This window comes from Orycteropus afer, unplaced genomic scaffold, assembly GCF_000298275.1.
Source record: "Orycteropus afer afer isolate SDZICR_OR568_19922 unplaced genomic scaffold, OryAfe1.0 scaffold00065, whole genome shotgun sequence".
Classification (NCBI taxonomy): Eukaryota; Metazoa; Chordata; class Mammalia; order Tubulidentata; family Orycteropodidae; genus Orycteropus; species Orycteropus afer.
The window spans coordinates 6,470,411-6,495,698 of record NW_006921652.1 but is presented as its reverse complement, the minus strand read 5'-3'; the positions used below and the strand labels follow the sequence as shown (position 1 = coordinate 6,495,698).

At 37.2% G+C, this 25,288-nt stretch overlaps 1 protein-coding gene across 1 annotated transcript in view; it reads right to left on the bottom strand.

Annotated features, from left to right (window-relative positions):
- The window catches only part of APLF (aprataxin and PNKP like factor), a 233,533-nt gene that overhangs the window by 117,837 nt on the left and 90,408 nt on the right, over window positions 1-25,288 (bottom strand). The window contains exon 3 of the mRNA XM_007940138.1: window positions 21,695-21,867. Coding sequence (XP_007938329.1) covers window positions 21,695-21,867 — 173 coding nt within the window. The remainder of the gene's footprint in view (window positions 1-21,694; window positions 21,868-25,288) is intronic.

The following is a 25,288-nucleotide window of genomic DNA, read 5'->3' as shown; positions in this document are numbered from 1 at the left end:
GTCAATGACATGAGACAAAGTATATGTGAACTGCTGTATGAAAAGTGAATTTACTCTGTAAATCTTCACCCAAATCAAAATAAAATAATAAAAAACAAAGGTTAAGAGCTATTTACTTATTTAATATTTGTCCAAATATTACTCATCAGCATCTGATGAGTAAAACATAAACTCTAAGAGTATCGAATAAGCTAGGTACTATTGGAGGAAAAAAAAGAAAATCCTGAGTATAGGGAAACGCACACATGTTGTTGATAATGCAACAAATTTGTCATTTTGAAAATATGAAAATGTAGGAGAAATATTATTCAGCAATGAAAAGTACAGAACCAATGATTACATATCATATGCTGTTAATAGAATGGATGACTCTCAAAGACATTATATTGAGCAAAGGAAGCCAGACACAGCTACCAGGGATGGGAGGGAAGGGGAAAGAAAATTTTGGACTAGTTGGGGGTCACATGTTGACTTGGGTGAGAGGAGGGGCAGTATGGAAAGAGTTTATGACCAACATTGGACTAGTTGGGGGTCACATGTTGACTTGGGTGAGGGGAGGGGCAACATGGAAAGAGTCTGTGACCAGCACAGGAACAATGGGGAAAGGGAGGACACAGAAACGTACACATAAGATATAGACAACAGAGGCAAATTCTATTACATGCCCAATATTGCACTACCAGGAAGGCTGGGCAATCTACTTCTGTAGTGATACTGCCTTGGATACCCAAGGAAGGGTCGCTATGAGTTGGGTCCAACTTGACAGCACATAACAACAGCAACAACAACAGTGCACCAAACACTAGGCATAGACAGGTGAGAAGATCAGATGGGGGTAGGCTAACAGGAATATACCCAAGACCAAGGATAGATTTGGCTGAATGAAGATAGTCTTATATATATACTTGTGCTACAAATTATCCAAATATATTACAAAAGTAAGAGAGGACAAGGCTGGAGTAGGTACTCAGAGACAACCAAACACTTTGAGGGAGAGAGCCACTAGACCCGCAGGCTTGGGACCATAGTCTCAGGGGACATCATGCTCAATTGGCACAACATAGCACATAAAAATCTTGTTCTACACCCTACTTTGGTAAGTAGCAAATGGGGTCTTAAAAGCTTTTGAGAGGCCATCTAAAATGCAACTATTGGTCTCCTCTTGCCTGAAGCAAAGAAGAATAAAGAAAAGTAAAGTCACTTGGAAACAATTAATGCAAAGGTATGACAGACCATAAGGACCTCAGCCTTCATAACCCTGAGACCATAAGAACTAAATGGTGCCCAGCTACCAATGCCAACCACTCAGAAAGGGATCAAAACTAGAGACCCAGAATAAAGTGGGAGAAAAATGTGTAACAAAATTCAAAAACACTAAAATGACCAGAATTACTGGTTGGATAGAGGCTGGTGAAGCTCCCAAAGGTATAGCCCCAGGTTATCCTTCGGGCCTGGAAATGGACTCATTTCTGTGGACTGGCTCTCAGCTCAACAGCAGAAAGATCTACAAGCAGATCATCCACCCCAGAGAGATGCACCTACCTACCTTAGGGAGATACATCCCTCAGATTAATCAGCCATGAGACATCAGAGGGGCTGTATCCACATAGAGGGAAAACTGGACAGACACAAATGTATAGATAAGGGCACATGGAAAGGGTAGTCAAAGGGAGAAGAAGGGAAGAGAGTTTTTTATGGTTGGGGATTGTAACCGGGGCCATGAAATCAAATGTGCATGAACTATTGAGAGTAAAACAAATCTTTGTGAATTTGCACCCAAATCACAATAAAATAAATCAGACACAAAAGGCTACATATTGCATGACTCCATTTACATGACATTCTAAAGAGGTAACACTATAGGGATAGAATCAGTTCAGTGTTTGCCAGGGGCTGGAAAAGGAACAAAGGAATTGACTACAAAGAGGCATGAGGTTAACTCTTTCAGGAAATGGAAATTTTTTTTTTTCTCATTGTGGTGGCAGTTACATGACTATATATACTTCTCAAAGTGCATTGAATTGTACATTTATTTTACTGTAGGAAAACCGTTTTCCAATAAAGATGAATTTAAAAAACTGAAGATATAAGATTTTAGATTCTAGCTGAAAAAAAAAAAAATCTAATGAATGGCTTGTTTTAGTATTTCTTACACAAGGAATAATCCTCTTCAAAGACAGACTTGAACTATAATGGCAGGAATCTACCAAAAGAGAGTAATTTATTTAGACTAAATTACCATGTGGTATCAAAATTTCTAGTTCATTCAATAAATATTGCCAGGCACTGTGCCAGGTACTAGGGATACAGGCATGAAATTGTAAGATTGTCTTGTCTGTAAAACTTCATTCTCATCACAATACCCAGACCGTTTTTTCTGTAGGACACAGATGTGCTTCCAAATTACAACTTCTTTTTCTCAAGTTAAAATAATTTGAAAAATAGTAAGAAAAAAATCAGGAATAGTACAATGGATTTTCACAATTTATAGTATTAAAAATTAAGCAAACATAGTAATTAAAAATTACGTAAAAATAGATGCCATTTCTAACTTATTTCCTATTTTGGCATAAATTCAAAACTAATACATACATACTCTCTGTGTAACAGCATAAAATCCAATCCCAGAACAAAATATACTTAACATTCAGTTCCAAAAAGGTCAAGGTACAAATTATTCTATTATACCTTAAATATCCAACACTGGTAAATATGATATAGCCTTTTTTTCCTCAATACTCCTATAAGTAATCATCTATCCCAGGAAGTACAATACAGTGTTACAAGAATTTGTTAAATATTTAAAACTTGAAAATGTATATATAGTATAATAGATATAACTGGATTATTCTTTATTGAGATATAAAAATTTTATTTATATATAATTAACATACTTATGAAATTCATCCTTTATCCAATTCCGTGGTTTGTAGTATATTTATGCAATCATCTCTAGTACCTAATTTTAGAACATCTTTATCACCTCAAAGGGAGCTCTGGTAGCACAGTGACTAAGGTGCATGACTGCCAACCAGAAGGCTGGTGGTTCAAACCTACCAGCCACTCCTCAGAAGGAAGGTTGGGCAATCTACTACCATAGTGACACTGCCTCGGAAACCCAAGGAAGGAGGGGTCGCTATGAGTTGGGTCCGACTCGATGGCATATAACAACAACAACATCACCTCAAAAAGAAATCACATATACATTACCACTCAGTCTCTATTCTCCAATTTTCCAGCTCCTGGAAACCACTAACCTACTTTTTGTTTCTAAGATTAGCATATTCTAGATATTTTATATAAATGGAATCATATAATATTTTGTTTTATTTATGTTGAGGTGTAATCCATACTGAAGGCTGCAGTCTTTGATCTTCATCAGTAAGTGCTTCTTTCTAGTTCTCTTTGCTTTCAGCAAGCAAAGTTGTGTCATCTGCATAGCGCAGTCTTTCTCCAATCCTGATGCCACGTTCTTGATAGAAACTAATTTCTTGGATTATGTGCTCAGCATACAGATTGAATAAATATGATGAAAGGACATAACACTGATGCACACTTTTCCTGATTTTGAACCATGCAGTATTCCCTTATTCGGTTGGAACAAATACCTCTTGCTCTATGTACAGTTTCCACAAGAGCACAATTAAGTGTTCTGGAATTCCCATGCTTCACAATGTCATCCATCATTACAACATGGAAACTAAGTACTAAAAACTTTGAAAATTTTTGGGAAAATACAGTAATTTAGTGCACTTGATAAAAGATTTAGTTTACTTTCCTCAAGAATTTCTTGAAACAAAGAAAACAGTCATCTGAGAGAGACAACTTCATACTTCCTTACCAGTAATAAAATTTAGCTACAAATACATTATGCTACATTTATCACAATATCACACTGATATCCTCAAATATTTTATTCATATATTCAAAAAGCCAACATTTACCTGACTTGACAGCAGTGAGTTTGGTTTTGGTTTTTTGTTATTGCACAGGCAATAGAAATACAAAAGTAATACTGATGCTTCTATATGAGATATGCATCAATAAGCAGCAACACAGTAAATGGAGAAAAGAGTAAAGTTGTCAAAGACTTTATATTACTTGGTTTTACAATCAACACCAATGAAAGCAACAGTCAAGACATCAGATGACGTATTGCATTGGTAAATCTGCTGCAAAAGACTTCTTTCAAGTGATGAAGAGCAAAGATGGCTCCTTGAAGACTAAGGTGCGCCTAACCCAAGCTTTGGGATTTTCAGTCATCTCTTATGCATGTGAAAGGTGAACAATGAATAAGGAAGACCAAAGAAGAGTTGATGCTTTTGAATTGTGGTGCTGGCAAAGAATACTGAGAGTACCATGGACTCCTAAAAGAACTAACAAATCTGTGCTGGAAGAAGTGCAGCTGGAATGCTGCACTTGGAAGCAAGAAAGGCCAGACTTCATCTCTCTTACTTTGGCCATGTTGTCAGAAGGAACCATTCTCTGGAGAAGGATATAATGCTTGGTAAAGTGGAGGGTCAATGAAAAAGCAGAATCTAAGTACTATATGAAACAGCATGTTAGCATGAGTTAAATGAAAATCTAAAGAAATAAGCTGTTATGTTTTGGTATTTGTGTTATTAATCAGAGCCATTACTAAATTCACAACTGATTAGAAAAAATTATCATGGCACCAAAGTACAGACAACTATCACAAAGCCTAGAGGTTTTCTTATCTAAATTTTAAACTATCTCAACATGAAGAACAATGGTATAGAGAATTTATAATTTTTTTCTTTCTCGCTCTATTTCTTCCAATCTACCTAAATTCTGTGTACACACCACTCAAATAGAAACAATTTTTCATATTTGTTCCAGATTCATTACAAATACAATTAAAATACTCTGTGTGCCCAGCTGAACCTGTTTCTATTCCTCCCATTTCCTTCCCTAAAGGGGTCTACTAACTTGAATTTGATGTTTATTATTCCCATGTGTTCTGGTTACCTAGCCACTCTGACAAGAATATACCACAAATAGGATGGCCTTAACAAACAGGAGTTTATTCTTAAAATTTGGAGGCTTTAAGTCCAAGTTCAAAGTGCCAGGCTTTAGGGGCTGGTGAAAGCCCCTCAACCTTGGGATCCAGCTCTGTCTCCTGCTCCCGGCCCACTGGAGCTAGAAGCGTTTCTTCACTCAAACAGCTGCTGGCTGCTGAAGCTGGAAGCCCCAAGGTTGACAAGTAAAAAGGCACAGTCCTGATGTTACCAGACCACATGGCAGGCCATTAGCTTAAGTCCATTGTAAGACCCAAGGTCAGCAGAGCATAGGAGGCTGCTCAACAAAGACACGGCTACATGTAGGGTCCAAGCGTGCCATAAGCTAGAACCCATACCCAAAGGCTTCTCCTTATATACGGGAAGCAGACCAAATACCCAAAGGCAGCTACCAGCTGCTTGTAGTAGATCCCACCATGGAGGTGATTACCAGTCTCCTCATGGGGATTAACTAACTACCTGCAGCTGCCCAGCCACTCAAACAGGCCCAGCCAAGTTGATGTACAAACATAACCATCACACCATGCATGTCCTTATACATTTACTACTTCTATTTATATCCATTATTTGATACAAGTATTACATACTTTAAAGATTTGCAACTTTTTTGTTTGGTTATCTTTTTCTCAACAATTCGATACAGAGATTTATCCATGTTTTAACTGGGACTTTTCTCTAGTTCATTCACTTTTACTCCATTGTAGAACTACACCAAATTTATTTAGCCATTCCCTGACTGTTTTCACTGCTGGAATGAGTATTGTGTAAGTGTGCTCACACAGCAAAGGGTAGTTATTAAAAGCACCAGCTCTAGAACTATTTGGCTTGAATTCTATCACATAGATAAGTTACCTGTGTTAACTTTGGGCATATCACAATACTCTGTACTTCATTTTCTTTGTCTGTAACCAAACCAAAACCAAACTCACTGCTGTCGAGTCTGATCCAACTCATATCGACCCCTTCTTGGGTTTCCGAGGCAGTATCACTACAGAAGTAGATTGCTCAACCTTGTCTATAAAAGAAGGTTAATAACAGTTGCCATTTCTCATAAAGAATGTCATAAAGTTTAAAAAATTCATACATATAAAGCTTGCACAATAATGGTTTCTATGTATTGTTGTCATTAGGTGCTGTGCAGTTGGCTCTAACATACAGCGACCCTATATAGAACATAACAAAACGCTGCCCAGTCCTGTGGCAATCTCACAATTCTTGCTACACCTGAGCCCACTGTTGTAGCCACTGCGTCAATCCAACCCCTTGAGGACCTTCCCCTCTTTTGCTGACCCCCCACTTTACCAAGCATGATATCCTTCTCCAGAAAATGGTTCCTTCTGACAATATGGATAAAGTAGGTGAAACGGAGTCTGGCCATTCTTGCTTCCATGGAGCATTCCAGCTACACTTCTTCTGGGCAGGTTTGTTTATTCTTCTGGCAGTCCATGGTACTTTCAGCATTCTTCACCAACACCAAAACTCAAATGCATCAATTCTTCTTCAGTCTTTCTTACCCACTGTCCAGCTTTCACATGCATATGAGGCTACTGAAAATACCATGGCTTGGGGTAGGTGCACTTTAGCTTTCAAAGAGACATCTTTGCTCTTCAGCACTTGAAAGAGGTCTTTTGCAGCAGACTTGCCAAATGTAGTATGTCCTCTGATTTCCTGACTTCTGCTTCCACTGGTGTTGATTGTGGAACCAAGCAATACGAAACCTTTGACAACTTCAACCTTTTCTCTATTTATCATGATGCTGCTTATTGGTCCAGTTGTAAGGATATCTGATTCTATGTTGAGGGTAATCCACAATGCAAACTGTAGCCTTTAATCTTCATCAGTAAGTGCTTCAAGTATTTTTCACTTTCAGCAAGAAAGATTGTGTCATCTGCATATTCCAGGTGGTTAATGAGTCTTCCTTTAATCCTGTTGCATTCTTCTTCATATAGTCCAGCTTCTTGGATTATCTGGTCAACACACAGATTGAATAAGTATGGTGAAAGGACACAAATCTGACACACACTCTTCATGATTTTAAACCACACAGTATCCCCTTCTTCTGTTTGAACGACAGCCTCCTGATCTATGTACAGGTTCCTCATGAGGACAATTAAGTGTTCCAGAATACTCATTATTCTCAATGTTATCCACAATTTGTTATGATCCACACAATCGAATGCTTTTGCACAGGCAATAAAACACAACTAAACATCTTTCTGGTATTCTTTGCTTTTGGGCAAGATCCATCTGACATCACCAATGATAACTCTCAATCCACATCCTCTTCTGAACCCAGCTTGCATTTCTGGAAGTTCTCTGTCAATATACTGCTACATCTCTTTTTGATTTATCTTCAGCAAAATTTTACTTGTCTGTGATATTAATGATATTATTCAATAATTTCCACATTTTGTGGAATCACTTCTTTGAAATGGGTACAAATATGGATCTCTTCCAGTCAGTTGGCCAGAGAGCTGTCTTCCAAATGTCTTGGCATAGACAAGTAAGTGCCTCCAGCATGGCTTTCACTTGTTTAAACATCTCAGTGGGTATTCCATCAATTCCTGGAGCCTTGTTTTTTGCCAAATCCTTCAGTGCAGCTTTGACTTCTTCCTTCAGTACTATCGGTTCTTGATCATATGCCACCTCCTGGAATAGATGAACATCGACCAATTCTTTTTGATACAGTGACACTGTATATTCCTTCCATCTTCTTTTGATGTTTCCTGCATCCTTCAGTATTTTGCCCAAGGATCCTTTCAATACTGCAACTCAAGGTTTAATTTTTTTTCTTCAGTTCTTTCGCTTGAGAAATGCTGAGTATTTTCTTCCCTTTTGGTTTTCTAACTCCAGGTCTTTGCACATTTCATTAAAATAACTGACTTTGTCTTCTGAAGCTGCTCTTTAAAATTTTTTCAGCTCTTTCATCTTGTCATTTCTTCTATTTACTTCAGCTACTCTCCATTCAATAGCAAGTTTCAGTCTCTTCTGACATCCATTTTGGTCTTTTCTTCCTTTCCTGTTTTTTTTAATGATCTTTTGTTTTCTTCATGTATGATGTTCTTGATATCATCCCACAACTCATCTGGTTTTTGGTCACTGGTGTTCAGTGCATCAAATCTAGTCTTCAGATGGTCTCTAAATTCAAGTGGAACATAATCAATGTCATATTTTGGCTCTCATGGACTTGTTTTAGTTGTCTTCAGCTTCAACTTGAATTTGCATAGTAGCAATTGATGGCCTCTTCCACAGTCAGCTCCTGGCCTTGTTTTGGCTGAAGATACTGAATTTCTCCATTGCCTTTTTCCTCAAATGTAGCAGATATGATACTTGTGTATTCCATCTGGCAAGACCCACATGTATAGCTGCCATTTATGTTACTGCAAAAAGGTATTTGCAATGAATAAGTCATTGGTCTTGCAAAATTCTATCATGTGATCTCCAGAGTCATTTCTATCAGCAAGGCCGTATTTTCCAATTACCAGTGATTCTTCTTTGTTTCCAACTTTTGCATTCCAATCACCGGTAATAACCAATACATCTTGAATGCACGTTTGGTCAACTTTAGACTGCAGAAGTTGGTAAATATCTTCAATTTCCTTATCTTTGGCTTTGGTGGTTGGTGCATAAATTTAAATAATAGTAGCATTAACTGGTCTTCCTTGTAGATGTATGCCTATTATCCTATCACTGACATTATATTTCAGGATAGATCGTGAAACATTCTTTGTGATGATGAATGAGATGCTATTCCTCTTCAATTTGTCATTCCCAACATAATAGATCATATGGTTGTCTGATTCAAAGCAGCCAAAACCAGTTCACTGCAGCTCACTAATGCCTACGATATCATCTTTTTGCATTCCATTTCATTTCTGACAACTTCGAATTTCCCTAGATTCATACTGCATACATTCCATGTTCCAATTTTTAATGGATGCTTGCAGTTGTTTCTTCCCATTTTGAGTCATGCCACATCAGCAAATGGAGGTTCTGAAAGCATTACTCCATCGACATCATTAAGCTCAACTCTACTTTGAGGAGGCAGCTCTTCCCCAATCGTATGTTGAGTGCCATCCAACCTGAGGGCCTCATTTTCTGGCACTGTATCAGACAGTGTTTCAGGGCTATTCATAAAGTGTTTCAGTAATATATCAGACAGTGTTTCACTACTATTCAAAAAGTTTTCACTGGCCAATTCTTTGAGAAGTGGATGACTCCTTCCTTCTTCTGCGTCTATCTTAGTCTGGAAGCTCTGCTCAAACTTGTCCCTGCTGGTATTTGAAATACTGGTGCCATAGCCTCCAGCCTTATAGCAACACACAAGCCAACACAGTACAAGAAACTGACAGACAAGTGGTGGCTCTATGTGGTACAGATTGCAAAAGAGGGCTAGTTCTAAATATATATGAAAATACCAATAATGTCAAGAAATGTTTAAACTAGATCTCTATTTTTCCCACAATTTACGATATTTCCTCTTGCTAGAGGATAGTAACTGCCCCTTGTCTGCAGCTGTCTTCTATTTGGCTCTCATTATAACACCTCCCTTCCTTGATACCTGCCCTCACCTTCTTTCAGGGCTCTTAGGCCAATAATTAGGATTAAGTGAACAATTACATGACTAGGGAAATACTGACTTCGCTTCAGCAGAGAAGTAAACATTCACCAAAGAGCTACAGGATCTAGCAGAAATGAGAATATGTTGTAGTAAAATCAGTTCCTTTATGAAGCCTTTTGTTTTGGTTCTTCGAAACAACAGTTTGTTTTTTTTCCCCTAAGCCCCTTTCCTAGTTTTCTACCCCAGAGAGTTTGTTACTTTTGTCCAAACTGAGTGACATTTCCTGGGTAAGGTGTGAAAGAACTTGGTTTAATATTTTTGTCTAGTCCTCAGCTTCAAAGTGTCCGCTGATTGTTATGCACATTGCAGAGATTGGTTAACACACTATGTACATGAGATGACTATACCTACTATGCAAATGAAGTGTCTGTGGCCTACCAAATGGGGACTGGTCAGTTTCTGGCCCCCTGCTGGGAGGACTCATGCCTTGAAACTGACAAGGAGCTGTGTATACTGGTACATGTCACTTAATGTCTACCATCCATTCTGAGAAATAGGATGTTATGTGATTTGGATATAGTGGGAACACCATCTTAAAAAACTTTCAGAATCCTGCTTCTAATTTTCCTCACCACCACTGATGTTGGAGCTGCTGGTGGAGATTGTAGGAACAGGCAGGAGCAGCAGCACAAGCTGAAAAGAGCAAGAGGAAGTGAGCAGGAAGGGAGCAGAGCCCACCCAGTGCCATATGCTGTCCCACTCAACTGAAAAATAGGAGCAGCCTGAGTCCCAAAGCTCTCACCACTGCCGCTACCTGCCCACCAGGCAAAGTCTGAAAGCCCAGGTCCAGCGCCATGCCTCTGCCTCACCTACCCGAACCTTACCCTTGGTCAAGTGCTGCAAGGGTCTGGGTTTGAGGCCTCTGAAACCATTAGGGGGAAATAGAGATAGGCGACAAAATGGCAACCTGCTAACACATTCCACCAATTCCCTCTATAACAAGATCTGGAAATCTGAGTGAAACAGGTACTAATAATGATTTGGGAATTCTGAGCATCAAATGAGGGGATAAAGAATGAGACTGAGCACTGACTGCAAAGGAAAACAAAGCAAGATTAGTGACTGGGGAGAGAGAAGAGGCCAGACCATTGAAAGTGGGGACATCTTAAATAGAGATGCAGCTGCTGACAAGGAGGGGGAAAAAAAATCCATGGATCCACACAGAGATAAAGATACAGTGTATATAGATTGGGAAGAATTCAAGGTGAGCAACAGACATATAGGTGCTGGGAAAGAAAGGTGCAGGGAATCGGGTCAGAATTACAAGTGGTACAGGCAGCTGTGGAGAGAGGAGGGAATGGGAAAGGAAATCAACTCACAACTGCTGGGTTTGGGCTGGCGAAAGGCCCGTTAGGACAGTTGACGAAACTGGGCTCAGAACAATCTCTTGTTCAACTGAATCTGGCCGAGAATGGGACAAACAGCTGTGTGAACCCAGAATGGTAACACATCCATGCCAGGGAATCAAGATAGGAGGGATACACTCTGTGATCTAACAAATGCACACTTTCCCTATACTTGTTGTTGTTGTTATGTGCTGTCGAGTCGGACCCAACTCATAGCAACCCCTCCTTGGGTTTCCGAGGCAGTATCACTACAGAAGTAGATTGTCCAACCTTCCTTCTGAGGAGTGGCTGGTGGGTTTGAACCGCCAGCCTTCTGGTTAGCAGTCATGTGCCTTAGGCACTACGCTACCAGAACACCCTTCCCTGTGCATAGGAGTAAATATTCTTTCCACAAGCAGAGACGTAGTGAACAGAGAAGGCCTGCTGTTATCAATCCCAACTGCTGGACACCTCCACCTCTAGGAGACTGAGTCAGGGGCTGAAACTCGCCCACTGTGTGCTTAAGGGACTGAAGAACTTTTTCACACTGAAACAAGAGGCACAACTCTGCTGCCTCCTGTCTCAGGGGGAATCACTGGTGCCAGGCACTCCCACCTTTGCCAACTGAAAGGCCTGTGCTGGAGTGGTTAGAGAGGGCAGCATTTCACTAGAGTAGAGGCAGGAGCTGCGTCTGCCCAGAAGGGTACCAAACCCACACTGGTGAATCACGACTGGTGAACCACACTCTCTGCTCCAAAAAGTACAGCTTCCCTGCAAATAGGGGCAAAACCATTCCCCCTACCACCAAGCTAGAGGACGAGAAGTCCCATAACCACGTGCAGAAACCCAATCCAAACCCACGTACATCACTGGTTGACCCTTCTTACACTGTGCACAGCAGACAAATACCTATAGCTTTTTCTACTGGATCCTTTCACTATGCAGGCACATACTGCAGAATGTGGTTTCTGCTATACTTGCCTGCTCCCAGGGCTACCAGCTGACCATAATTACAAAAGTCCCTCCTCCTCAGTTTTCCTCATTTCCCCTTTATTTTTCTCCTTCCCTCTTTCCCAATTTTTATCCTTACTGACTGGTTTTCTGTGCCTCTTCTGCTTCATCTTCTTACATTTTTTTGCTAATCTTTTAACTAAACTATTCCTCCTTTTTTCTATACTTTTTATTTTTTATTCTATCTTTTTCCTCTTTCTTCTCTTCCTCTTCTCCTTTTCCCCCCTTCTTTTTCTTTTCTTTTCTTGCCCCATCCAAAGGAATAGGATATTAATTCTCTACTAGTCAGCCATTTCTACAGCAATGATGACCTCACCCAATGGATAAGCACCACTACAAACTCTTACACCACTGGATCAAGAACAGATGGTGAACAACACCTGTTCATCCAACTGCAGCTCCTCTTCATGTCAAAAAGAAACCCGTACCCACATTTCCATCAATTATTCCACCAATCACGGGATAGCTGAGGAGCAATTCAGTGCTGCCAAGGTAACAACCAAAGACAAACACACCTGCACCACTCATCCAGATATAGTGAAACAAAACAAGACATAATCAACAAATAAAAACAGTAACTTCAAAATGTCTGAGACAATAGACAAATTCAATTCAAAGAAAGAGAACAGGATAGAGGAAGCAAGTGATCAAAATAAAGAACTAATCTCCCCAAGGAAGAATAGATAATAGAGCTACCTGAAAAATAATTCAAAAGTTTACACACACACACACACACGTAACATACATAGGAAACCACAAAGAGAACCAAGGAAAAGACAGACAATAACCTTGAAGAATTCAGGAAAAATCATACAAGAAAATTACAAAATAAATAGACAATTAGAAATCTTAAGCAAACAGCAATTAGATATCCAGAAGATGAAAATGAAAATTATGGAGACAGATAACACATTGGAAAGACAAATCCCTTGATATTAGCTTGTATGACAAAACATCAGAAAACAGAATGAAGAAAACCTAAAAGTTATATGGGATGATATAAAAAAAAAATAACATATGCCTGACTGGAATTCCAGAACAAGGGGAAGCAAAGAAAAAAGAGAGAGAGAAAAAAAAATTATTGAAGACTTACTGACAGAAAACTTCCCCAAGATCATGAAAGACAAAAAGACATCCATGCTGAAAATTTGAAGAACGCTGTACAGAATAGAACCCAAGAGAAAGTCACCAAGACATATCATAATCAAACTTCTCAAAACCAAAGACAAAGAAACTTGACAGCAGCTTGGGAATAATGAAATAGTACCTACAAAAGGCAACCAATAAGACTGAGTTCTGATTTCTCAACAGAAACCATGCAGGCAAAAAGGCAGTGGAATGACATATACAAAATCTTGAAGGAAAAAAAATTGCCAACCAAGAATTACATATCAAGCAAAACTGTCCCTCAAATATGATGGTGAAATTAGGACATCCCAAGACAAACAGAAATTAAGGGATTTTTGTAAAAGCAAGACTAGCCTTACAAGAAATGTTAAAGAGAGTCCTTTGCACACAGAACCAATATCACCAGACAACAATCTATGATTAACATGCATGATGACATAACCCTGAAACCAACCCAGATATAGAAGTATCCAAAGTAAAATAAACTTACAAGACTATAAACAGGGAACTAGAGACATCAATTGCTAAATGAGGACAACTACAAACCACAGAGGAGGAATAAAACGTGTAGGTACAGAACTTCCAAATGGAGAGGAAATCAAGACAACTGCAAAATAAAACACACTGTTCTAAACTTAGGAAGAAAATAATATATAACAGGATAACCTCAAAGAAAAATAATAAACCTTTGCATCAAAATAAGAAAGAGGAGAGGCACAAATATTTAGCAAAGACTAAAACAAAAGCAATGAAGAAATGATTTTTTAAAATGCATAAACAAGAAGAGCTCAGCACAGAAAATTATACGGGACAAAAAAATCAGCACACCACAAAAAAATGCATTACAAAATGGCAGCAAGAAATTAATACTTGTCAATAATTACACTGAATGTAAATGGATTAAATGTACCACTCCAGAGACAGAGAGGTGCAGATTGGTTAAGAAAACATGATCCATCAATATGCTGTCTACAACAGACTCACCTTAGACACAAAGACAAAAACAGACTAAAAATCAAAGGTTGGAAAAAGTTACATCAAGCAAATATCAATAAAAAAAGATTAAGTGCCAATGTTAATTTCTGACAAAATAGACTATAAGACAAAAACCACTGTAAGAGACAATGAAGGGCATTATATAATGATTAAAGGATCAACTGAACAAGAAGACATAAGCATAATAAATATCTACACACCCGATGAAAGAGCCACAAAATACATTTATCAGACTTTAACAGAACTGAAAAAGATAAATAGATTACTCTACAGTAACAGCAGGACACTATAAAACACAACTCAATTAAAGACAGAACAACTAGAAAGAAACTCAACAAAGACAAAGAACTGAACAACACAATTAACCAGCTTGACCTTATAAACATATACAAAGCACTTCATGGAACAAAAGTACAATATATACTTTTTTCCAGAGCACATGGAACACTCTCCAGGATAGACTATATGCCAAGCCTCAATAAATTTAAAAACATTGAAATACCGCAAAGCATCTTCTCAGATCACAATGCTATAAAATTAGAAATCAACATTAGGAAAAAGAACAAACACATGGAAACATAATAACACCTTCCTTAAAAGCTACTGAATAATAGAAGAAGTAAAAAAGGAAATTTAAAAATTCCTTGAATCAAACAAGAATGAAAATACAACATACCAAAATCTCTGGGACACAGCAAAAGCAGTGATCAGAGGGCAATTATAGCAATAAATGCACACATCAAAAAATAAGAAAGAGCCCAAGAGCCTGTATCAGTACCTTAACCTAACATCTCCAACAATCAGAAAAAGGGCAGCAAAATAAAGTCTACGGTCACCAGAAGAAAAGAAATAATAAAGATTAGAGCAGAAATAAATGAAACAAAAAAGTTAAGAAGACTAGAAGTTGGTTCCTTTAAAAGATTAATAAAATTGAAAACCACTGGCAAATCTAACAAAGGAAAACTAAGAGAAGATGCAAATAACATGAATAAGAAATGAAATGGGTAACATCACAACAGAACCAACCAAAATAAATAGGATAATATCAGGATACTATGAAGAATTATATTCCAACAAACATGAAACCCTAGAAGAATGGACAGATTTCCAGAAACACGCTACTTACCTAAACTAACACAGACTGAGGTAGAGAATTTGAAAAGATCCATAACAAAAGAAGAAATTGAACAGGTCATAAAAAACCTACCAACAAAAAAAAAAAAGTCCCAGCCCAGATGGTTTCATTGGAGAATTCTACCAAACATCAGAGAAGAACTGACACCAATTCTAACCAAACTATTCCAGAACACAGAAAAGGATGGAATCCTCCCAAATTCATTTTATGAAGCAAACATAACCTTGATTCCAAAACCAGGCTGACACCACTAAAAAGGAAAACTACAGATGAATATCCTTCATAAATGTAGATGCAAAAATCTTCAGCAAAATCTTAGCCAACAGACTCCAACAACATCTCAAAAAAATAATACACCATGACCAATTGTGATTCATACCAGTTATTCAAGGATGGTTCAACACTAGAAAAATAGTCAACATAATCCACCACATAAATTAAATCAAGGAAAAGAACCACATGATCACATCAATCGATGCAGAAAAGGCATTTGATAAAATCCAACACCCACTCATAATAAAAATTCTCATCAAAATAGGAATAGAAGGGAAATTCCTCAACATAATAAAGGGCATATGTGCAAAATCAATGGCCAACATTATTCTCAACAAAGAGAGCCTGAAGGCATTCCCCTTGCAAACAGAAAACAGACAAAGATGCCCTCTATCACCACTTCTATTCAACCTGGTATTGAAAGTCCTAGACAGGACAATAAGACAAGAAAGAGAAATAAAAGGTAGCATAGTGGATAAGGCACTTGACTGCTAACCAGAAGGTCAGTGGTTCAAATCCACCAGGAGCTCCACAGAAGGAAGATAGGGCAATCTACTTCTGCAAACATTTACAGCCTCAGAAACCCAATGGGGGTTGCTATGAGTCAAAAACGACTCGATCACAGTGAGTTTGGTTTTTTTGGTTTAAAGTAGCAAAGAAGAAGAAAATCTCTATTAGCAGATAATGTGGTCCTATACTTAGAAAAAACAAGAAACCCAGCAAGAAAACTACTGGAGTGAATTGAGTAACTCAGTAAAGTGGCAGGATGCAAGATCAACATACAAAAATCAGCTGGATTCCTCTATACCAGCAAAGAGACCTCTGAAAAGGAAATAAAGAAATCAGCACTATTTATAATAGCTACCAAAAAGATAAAATATTTGGGAATAAATATTACCAAGGACACCAAAGACCTATATAAAGAAAACTACAAAACTCTATTACAAGAAACTATAAGAGACCTACATAAGTGAAAGAACATACCACACTCACGGACACAAAGACTGAGCACTGTGAAAAGGTTAATATTAGCCTAAGCAATCTAGATATCCAACACAATCCCAATCCAGATTCCATCAACATTTTTTAAGGATATGGAAAAAATAATCACTAAATTTATATGGGAAAGAAAGAGATCTTGGATAACCAAAGTACTGTTGTTGTTGTTGTTGTTGTTATGTGCCATCGAGTCGGACCCGACTCATAGCGACCCCTCCTTGGGTTTCCGAGGCAGTATCACTACGGAAGTAGATTGCCCCATCTTCCTTCCGAGGAGTGGCTGGTGGGTTTGAACAGCCAGCCTTCTGGTTAGCAGTCAAGTGCCTTAGCCACTATACTACCAGAGTACTAGTGAAGAAGAAAAACAGTAGGAGGTCTTATACTTCCCAATCTCAAAACCACCACAGTCAAAACAGCCTGGTATCGGTACAATGACAGACACATAGATCAGCTGAATAGAATTGGAGACCCAGAAATAGATCCATCCACCTATGGAGAGCTGATCTTTGACAAAGGGCCAAAACCCATTAAATGGGGAAGATATAACGTCTTTAACAAGTGGTGCTGGTAAAACTGGATATCCATTTACAGAATAATGAAAGAAGATCCATACCTCACATCATACACAAAAACTAACTCCAGATAAAAGACTTAAATGTAAAACCTAAAACTATAAGGTTCAACAAAGAAAAACTAAGAGCAAATTTAGAGGCCATAATATATGGCATAAATAGACTATCAAACATAACCAAAAATGCAGAAACAGCAGAAAATAAACTAGATGACTGAAAGTATCATGGACTGGTAAGAGAACTAACAAATCTGTCCTGGAGGAAATGTAGCCATAACGCTTCTTGGAAGCGAGTTGGAGACAACTCGACAGCACCTAACAACAACCACAACAAACTAGATAACTGGGACCTTCTAAAAATTAAATTCTTATGCTCATCAAAACACTTCTATAACTGAGTAAAAAGAGAATCTATAGATTGGGAACAAATATTTGGCAATGACATAGCTGATAATGGACTCATCTAAGATGCAAGTATTGGTCTCTCCATGTATGGAGCAAAGAAGGGAGAAAATAATCAAAGATGCAGGCACTAGCGAACCATGGGAACTTCAGCCTACATGACCCTGAGATCAGAACTAGGTAGTGCTTGTCTACCACTGACAACCATTTGGAATGGGATCAAAATTGTGGATCCTGGAGAGAGTGGGAGAAAAACATGGAACTAAACTCAAAATCATAAATAACACCAGGCTTATTAGTCTGATAGAGACTGGTGGAACCCCTGAGACTACGGCCTCTAGTCACCATTTGGGCCTGGAATTGAACTCACTCCTGTGGCTTAACTTTCAGCCAAATAATAGATAGGCCCATAAGGCGAACAATTACACCAGGCAGGGGCACTCTTCAGAATAGTCAACCATGAGAAATCAGCAGGGCACCATATGTACAGGGAGAAAGCACAGAAGGCAGGAATGCAACAGAAAGAACACAGGGAAAAGGTAACTACAGAGAGGAAGTGGGAAAAGAATTGTGACAATGTGAGGACTGCAATCAATGACACGAAACAAAATAGGTATTAACTACTCGTGGTGTAGTGCCTAAGGCATTTGACTGCTAACCAGAAAGCTGGAGGTTCAAACCCACCAGCCACTCCTCAGAAGGAAGGTTGGGCAATCCGTAGTGATACTGGCTCAGAAACCCAAGGAGGGGTCACTTTAAGTTGGATCCGACTAGATGGCAGTGGGTTTGGTTTGGTATTTACTGAATAGAAAGTGAATTTGCTCTGCAAAACTTCACCCTAATAACAATAAAATTTTTTTTTTTAAATATTGGAAATGATACTTGAACATCATAAATTCAGTGTTCTCCACTGCAAAAAAAAAATAGCTTTGACTCATGTCACTTTAGTTTTGTGTATTTCATTGTATATAAATTATATTTCAATAAAATATATTTTAAATAAATAAATTCAGTGTTCTCATGGTAATACTTTAAAATTCAAAATAACATACTCTTGAAAAGATGAAAGTAAAATCACCAACCTGAAGGAAATTTTGTACAAGCTAAATACAGATTTTTTTTTTAATATACAATAACATGATTAATTTGGTAACACATAGGGTTAGGAAAAAACAGAAAGACCCTCAACAAAATGGACTGACACAGTGACTACAACAAAGGGCTGAAATATACCTGTTAAGAGAGGCCCACAACTGAGTAAAGTTTCATTACATTATACGTAAGGTCACTGTGAGTCGGAACTGACTTGATAGCATCCAACAACAACACTAAAGTGATATTTCTCTTTTAATCTATTACAGTAAATTGTATTGAATGATTTTATATGATGAACCAATTTGTATGCTACACCAACTCAAATAAATCCCACTTTGTTATAATGTATTATCCTTTTTACATATTGCTGGTTTTTATTTGTATTTTGTTATGAGGGATATTAGTCTATCGTTTTTTAGGGAGGGGATTCTTTCTTTTTCCTTGTAATTTCCTTTCCTGATTTGCTATGAGGATTATGGAAGCTTCATAAAATGAGTTAAGAAGTGCTTTCTTTTGTTTCTGAAAAAACAAAAGTGCAATATTAGCATTACTTTTTCCTGGAAAACTTGATAGAATTCATTAGTGAAGTTTTTTTGTGGTAAACTTTTAAATTATGAATTCAATTTCTTTAATGGACATATGACTTATAAAAATTTCTATTTCTTTCCGTATCAGACTGGATAAGTTTTGATTTTCAAGGAACATGTCCATTCCACTTTAGTTGTTAAATTTATTGCAAAAATTTTTAATAATATTTATTCATTATCATTTGAAGCCTGTTCAATCAGTAGTGATTCTCTCTCCTATGCCTGATATTGGTAATTTGTGTTTTCTCACTTACTCTTTTCTTAGAGTGATGGTTAATTTTAGGTGTCAACTTGGCTAAATTATAGTGGTCAGTTGTTTGGTCAAACATTAAAATAGTTGTTACTATGAAGCAGCTACATGTATGTGACTGAATCAATTGGCCTTAAGTAAAGCAGACATCTTCCATAGTGTGGATGGGCCTGAACCAATCAGGTGAGGCCTTAAGAGTAAAAGGGAATTTCCATAAGGTGTATTCCACCTCCAGACTACAAACAGACATTTTGCCAGAATGCCTCTCACTCTTCTTCTTGTTGCCTAACCTACAGATTTGGAGACATGAAACTACAGAAATTGCTAGCCTTTCAATGAATCTATAAACTTGGGACACAAGACTGCAGAGATCACAAGCCCATCCACTGTCTAACCTACAGATTTTGGACTTGCCAACCCTCTCCAATTATGTGATCCAGTTCCTTAAAATAAACAAATTTCTCTTGTACATATACACAATCTGTCTGTCTACCTACCTATCTATCCATCCATCCATCTCATTGGTTCTGTTTCTCTAGAGAACCCTGATTATGACATTTGGTAAACCTTACTAAGAAACTATCAATTTCACTGATTTTGTCAAAGAACAGATTTTTTTAGCTCTGTTGATTTCCTTTGTTTAACTGTTTTCTATTTCATTGATTTCCAGTCTTATTTTTATTACATCATTCTTTTTACTTACTTTGATATAGTTTGTCTTTTTTTTTTTAATAGTGCAAAAACGGCAAGGAGGCCACATGTTCTGACCTCCTGTAATACAACGAGAGGAAGACAGGATTACCAGCAGTAATCCAAGGCCTATTACTGCAAGGCCAAACATGCTGCCTCCCTCCAGCCCTTTCACCAACCATTCCTCCCAAAACACCACCACTGCTCTCCTGGGTTCAATAATTCACTGCAGTGGCCACACAGAACTCACAGATTACGGTGTTTATTAGGGAAGCACCAGGCTATAACTTAAGTTCAGGAAGAACGCTCAGTCTCTCTCCCAGCCCACCGTCCCTCAGCCAAGAGTCTCTCACAGTCTCTTTCCCAGCAGTGCTGGTCCCTCGGTGTCTCACTCAGCAATGCGTGTCTCAGGAGCCCGTGTCTCTTTCAGCAGCACATCTTCCTCAACCAGCAGTCCGAGAGAGTTCTGCCTCCAGGAGGCCTCCTTTTGAGCCCAGCAGGGTGGTCAAACTAGCCAACTATAGCATCAGAACTCTAAGCACCTGAGAGAGAGTGGGCACCTCCCAGAACATTGTTTTGTGCCACTCCCAACAGAAATACTCCAGGTGGACACCTTAAGCAATCAGGAGCTCCTCAGTTGCTCATAGAAAATCCCACCTTGGAGTTTACAAAGACTTACGGGTAGAAAAGCCACACAAAGTAATTTACTACACTGCAAAGAGCATGCAAGCTTACAGCTTCCTTCTATTCTAATCTAGGTATTTAAATAGAAATTTTCCTCTAAGGACTACTTTAGCAGCATCTCAAAATTTTGTTATGTTGTACTTTCAGAATCATTCTATTCAAAATATTTTCTAATTCTCTTTGTGATTACTTTGACCCACGGGTTTTTAGAAATGAGTTGTTTAATTTCCAAATAGTTGGATATATTTCTGGATATCTTATTGTTATTGATTTAATATCAGTATAATCAGAGAACATATTTTGCATAATCTGCCCATCTATTTCTGTTCTCTAGCTACGTATTATATAATTTAAAAGCTGAAACAGCCAAATAATCTTCTAATAACTGGTCCAACAAAACTAGGTTATGAATTTTAACTTTACAGTAGACAGTAGGATGCTTGTTCTAATACCTCAATATTCAGTGTCTCTACTCCACATTTTCTGTCATTTTTATTAGACTAGTTATATTAACGAAGATTAAGCCAGACGTCAACAATTTAATAAAATTAAAGAAGCTTAAAAAGGAAGAAAATGTATTCAATTTCAAATAAGCTATCTTGATACTATTAAAAAGAAAACACATTTTCTAAACACAATGGTAAAAGATATCATATATGGGAGAAATCACTATTGAGTCATAGGCTTCCAAAGACAAATGTTATCTAGAAACAAACAAACCTACACATACACACACGTGCATGCATGCACACACAAAGAAAATCATGTAGCTGCTATATCTCCAATATAATTTAATTCTAGAATGTTTTCTACCAAAGCATTTATGGACAGCTAAGGAATTTGATTCCAAATATCAATACTTCCTCTCATTTCATGAGATGCTCTTACCTTAAAGTACATTCCATTTCCGTTTCAGAGTGTGTAGAGAAAACACAGAAAATATATTTGTCAACTAACAAAGAAAAACTATCTCCAGGATTCAACCAGCGCCATAGATTTCTCTTCAATGGTAATAGCGGACTCTTCTCAGAAGACTTATAAAAACATGGATTTGTGTGTATCTAACAAATAGAAAAGAATAAAATGATGCTGTAACTCAGAATTATGACAAAAATACAACTAAGTAAGAACTGATTCAAATGTTTATATCAAAACCATTTAAGTTGGTATACAGACTTGAAAGTTTAATATACCAGCACTTACAAGCACCATAATTATTATTTATACATAAAAAACTCTCTTATTTCTCTAAGAATCAAAGAAAAAACAAACTTATCAATTAATCGATTAAATGTACATTCTTCCATTTTGTTTAATACAGAGACAACTGAACATAGGAAAGAGAAACATTAAAAATAATCCTTAGTCTGGAAACTGAATCCTCAACTTTTATATCAAAAATTCACTAATTCCCTGAAAATGATTTGATTCTTTTTAACTTACTTCCTCTGAAGAATTTCTTACTATGATTAAAAAGTGAGAAACTGTAGGAAGTGAGATTTTGAACAAATCTCCCAAGCAAACAACACAGCTTTCTAGCTATTTGTAGAGAGATCATTTGTTTCATTGAAACACCCACTATGAAGATAATCATCTATATTCAAATTGCAAGGAGTAAATATATGTCAAAGTCAAAATTATTAAATCTACTATTTTGTATATGTTTGCCATTGATTACCTCCATGTAAGCAAAGATAATGACAACTCTCCATAACTAAGCCTATTGAAAGGCACCTTAAAATCATAAGTAGAATCAAGTGAAATTCATCATTTCCAAAGGTCACATAGCCTTTTTGACACTGATATCTCTTGACTTGTAAAACAAATAGGCTTTAGTGTATGACAACAGCAATCTACATTAATGCACACCTTGGACTTTTTATTAGAATCTAACATAGAGCAACTTCCCCATCATCCTTCCATCTACTTCATTAGTTAAATGAGATTTTTCTGGAGCATCAATAATGTCTCCAGCACAGCAAGGGAATTACCACCCTGAGATTGGACAAATGCAGCAGATTCCCAGATTTTCTAGTTACACTTAATTAACATACTTTAAGACATTCCTCTGGCCTACCTGTATTTTCATAATTCAAAATCATTTCTGATTCCAACTATTTACAATATCTGTAGGTGTTAAGATATATTTTATTCACCTTGAGTTTGAATGACAAAACGCATTATGAATGAAAGGATAAAACCTTCTGTTCCTACTGTAAAAATATTCATTATGAAAAAGTTGAGCAAATTTGTAAAAGGCCTATTTTTAATGTGGATAATTTGAATGTACAATGTGAAATTCTAGAAATGTGTCAGCACTTCTACTTTCTTTCACCCCTAATAAATTTCTTTTTATTAGGAGGCTTTGTTAGAATTATATTAAATATAATTTAATTTATATTATTAGTTAGTTTCATTTTTTTAAATCTTAAGCTTAGTGGAATATAAACTAAATAGAGTATACACAAGTCTAGAATACTATTATAATACATGATCCAAAAATGTTACTAACTTTGGTAGGCTACTTTGGATTATCATTTGTTTTTAAACATTACACACATAATCTACACAATAAAATAAAATTTTTTAGAAGTAAATTTTTTCAAAACTTCCTGGTACCAAGTACCTTGCCTTTAAAAATTCCAAGAAATTCATAAAGTAACTTTACTTCTCATTTCACAAATACTCCTACTCAAAGGTAGAACATGCTCTCCCTCGATCAAATACCATAACATAATACTTTTAAACTAACCACAGAATTTTAGAATTATGGAATTTTAAAAGACATCTAGAACAATATATTTAATCAAGGGTGGAGCGGTGGCATATAGAATTATGAATATTAAAACAAAAGCTGTCATAAAATGAGCTCTGTTACCCATATAGCCAAATCAAAAAAATATCTTTCAGAGCTACAATAAATATAATCTACATAGTTCTTCCGACAACTTCTGCCATTTGAAATTGATGAAGCATGCAATAAAAATGCACTGATAACTATTGCTGATTGAAATCGGAAAGCTGAGAACGAAGAAGGATCAGAAAATGGCTTTGGTAACAGAAACAACATCAGAGATAGTACAACAGAATTTTGCAAGAATAACAACTTATTTACTGCAAATACCTTTCCTCAACAACAAAAACGGTAAGTATACACGTGGCCCTAGCCAGATGGAATACACAGGAATCAAATCAACTATGTCTGTAGACAGTAACAATGTAGAAGCTCAATATTATCAGTCAGAACAAGGCTAGGTGCTGATTGTGGAACAGACTATCAACCACTAACATGCAAGTTCAACTTGAAGCTGGAGAAAGGTAAAACAAGTCCACAAGATCCAAAGTATGAATTTGAACATATTCCACACCTGAATTTAGAGACCACCTCAAGAATAGATTTGATGCACTGAACACTAATTATCAAAGACCAGATGTGTTATGGGAAGACATCAAGGGCATCATAGAAAGAAGAAAGAAAAAGGTCATAGAAGAAAGCAAAAGGTCATTAAAAAGACAGGAAAGAAAAAAACAAAACGGATATCAAATGAGACTCTGAAACTTGCTCTGATGTTCTTGATGAAATAAAAGAGCTGAACAGAAAATTTCAAAGGGCAGCTCAAAAATAAAAAGTATTACAAATGAATGTGCAAAGACATGGAGTTAGAAAACCAAAAGAAAAGAACACGCTCAGTATTTTTCAAGCTGAAAGAAGTGAAGAAAAAAAATTCAAGCCTCAAGTGGCAATACTAAAAGATTCTTTCTACACACACAATATTGAATGGCAGAGAAAGCATCAAAAGAACAATGAAGGAACACACAGTCACTATACCAAAAAGAACTGGTCACCATTTCAGAAGGTAGCATATGATCAAGAACTAATGGTACTAAAGAAAGAAGTCCAAGCTGCCCTTTGAAATTAATGGAATATCAATTGAAAGGTTTCAACAAACAGATACAACACTGGAAATGCTCACTCATTTATGCCAAGAAATCTGGAAGACAGCTAGCTGGCCAGCTGACTGAAAGAGAGCCATAACTGTGCCCATTCCAAAGAAAGGTGATCCAACAGAATACAAAAATTATCTAAAAATATCATTAATATCATATGCAAACAAAATTTTGCTGAATATAATTTTAAAAATGGCTATAGCTATACGTCGACAGGAATGTGCCAAAAATTAAAGCTGGATTCAGAAAAGGATGTGAAATGAGGGATATCAGTGCTGATGTTGTGAGTCTGAGAGCTCTAGTAGCCTCCAGGAAAATCTTTAACCAGAAACCTTTTAGTGTCAGCATTACTAACAGAACTTTTGGACTCTTTAGGGCCTTTATCTGCCCTCTAGTCTCAGCAGGTATCAAGGAACTTCCTCCGAACTCAGCACGCATCACAAAAGCCATCCGGATTCAGCACGTATCGGAGATTTGTTGGGCTCCTGAAAGTCTCCCACATACCTGAGCCTCCATCCTCCCTAGATAATATTT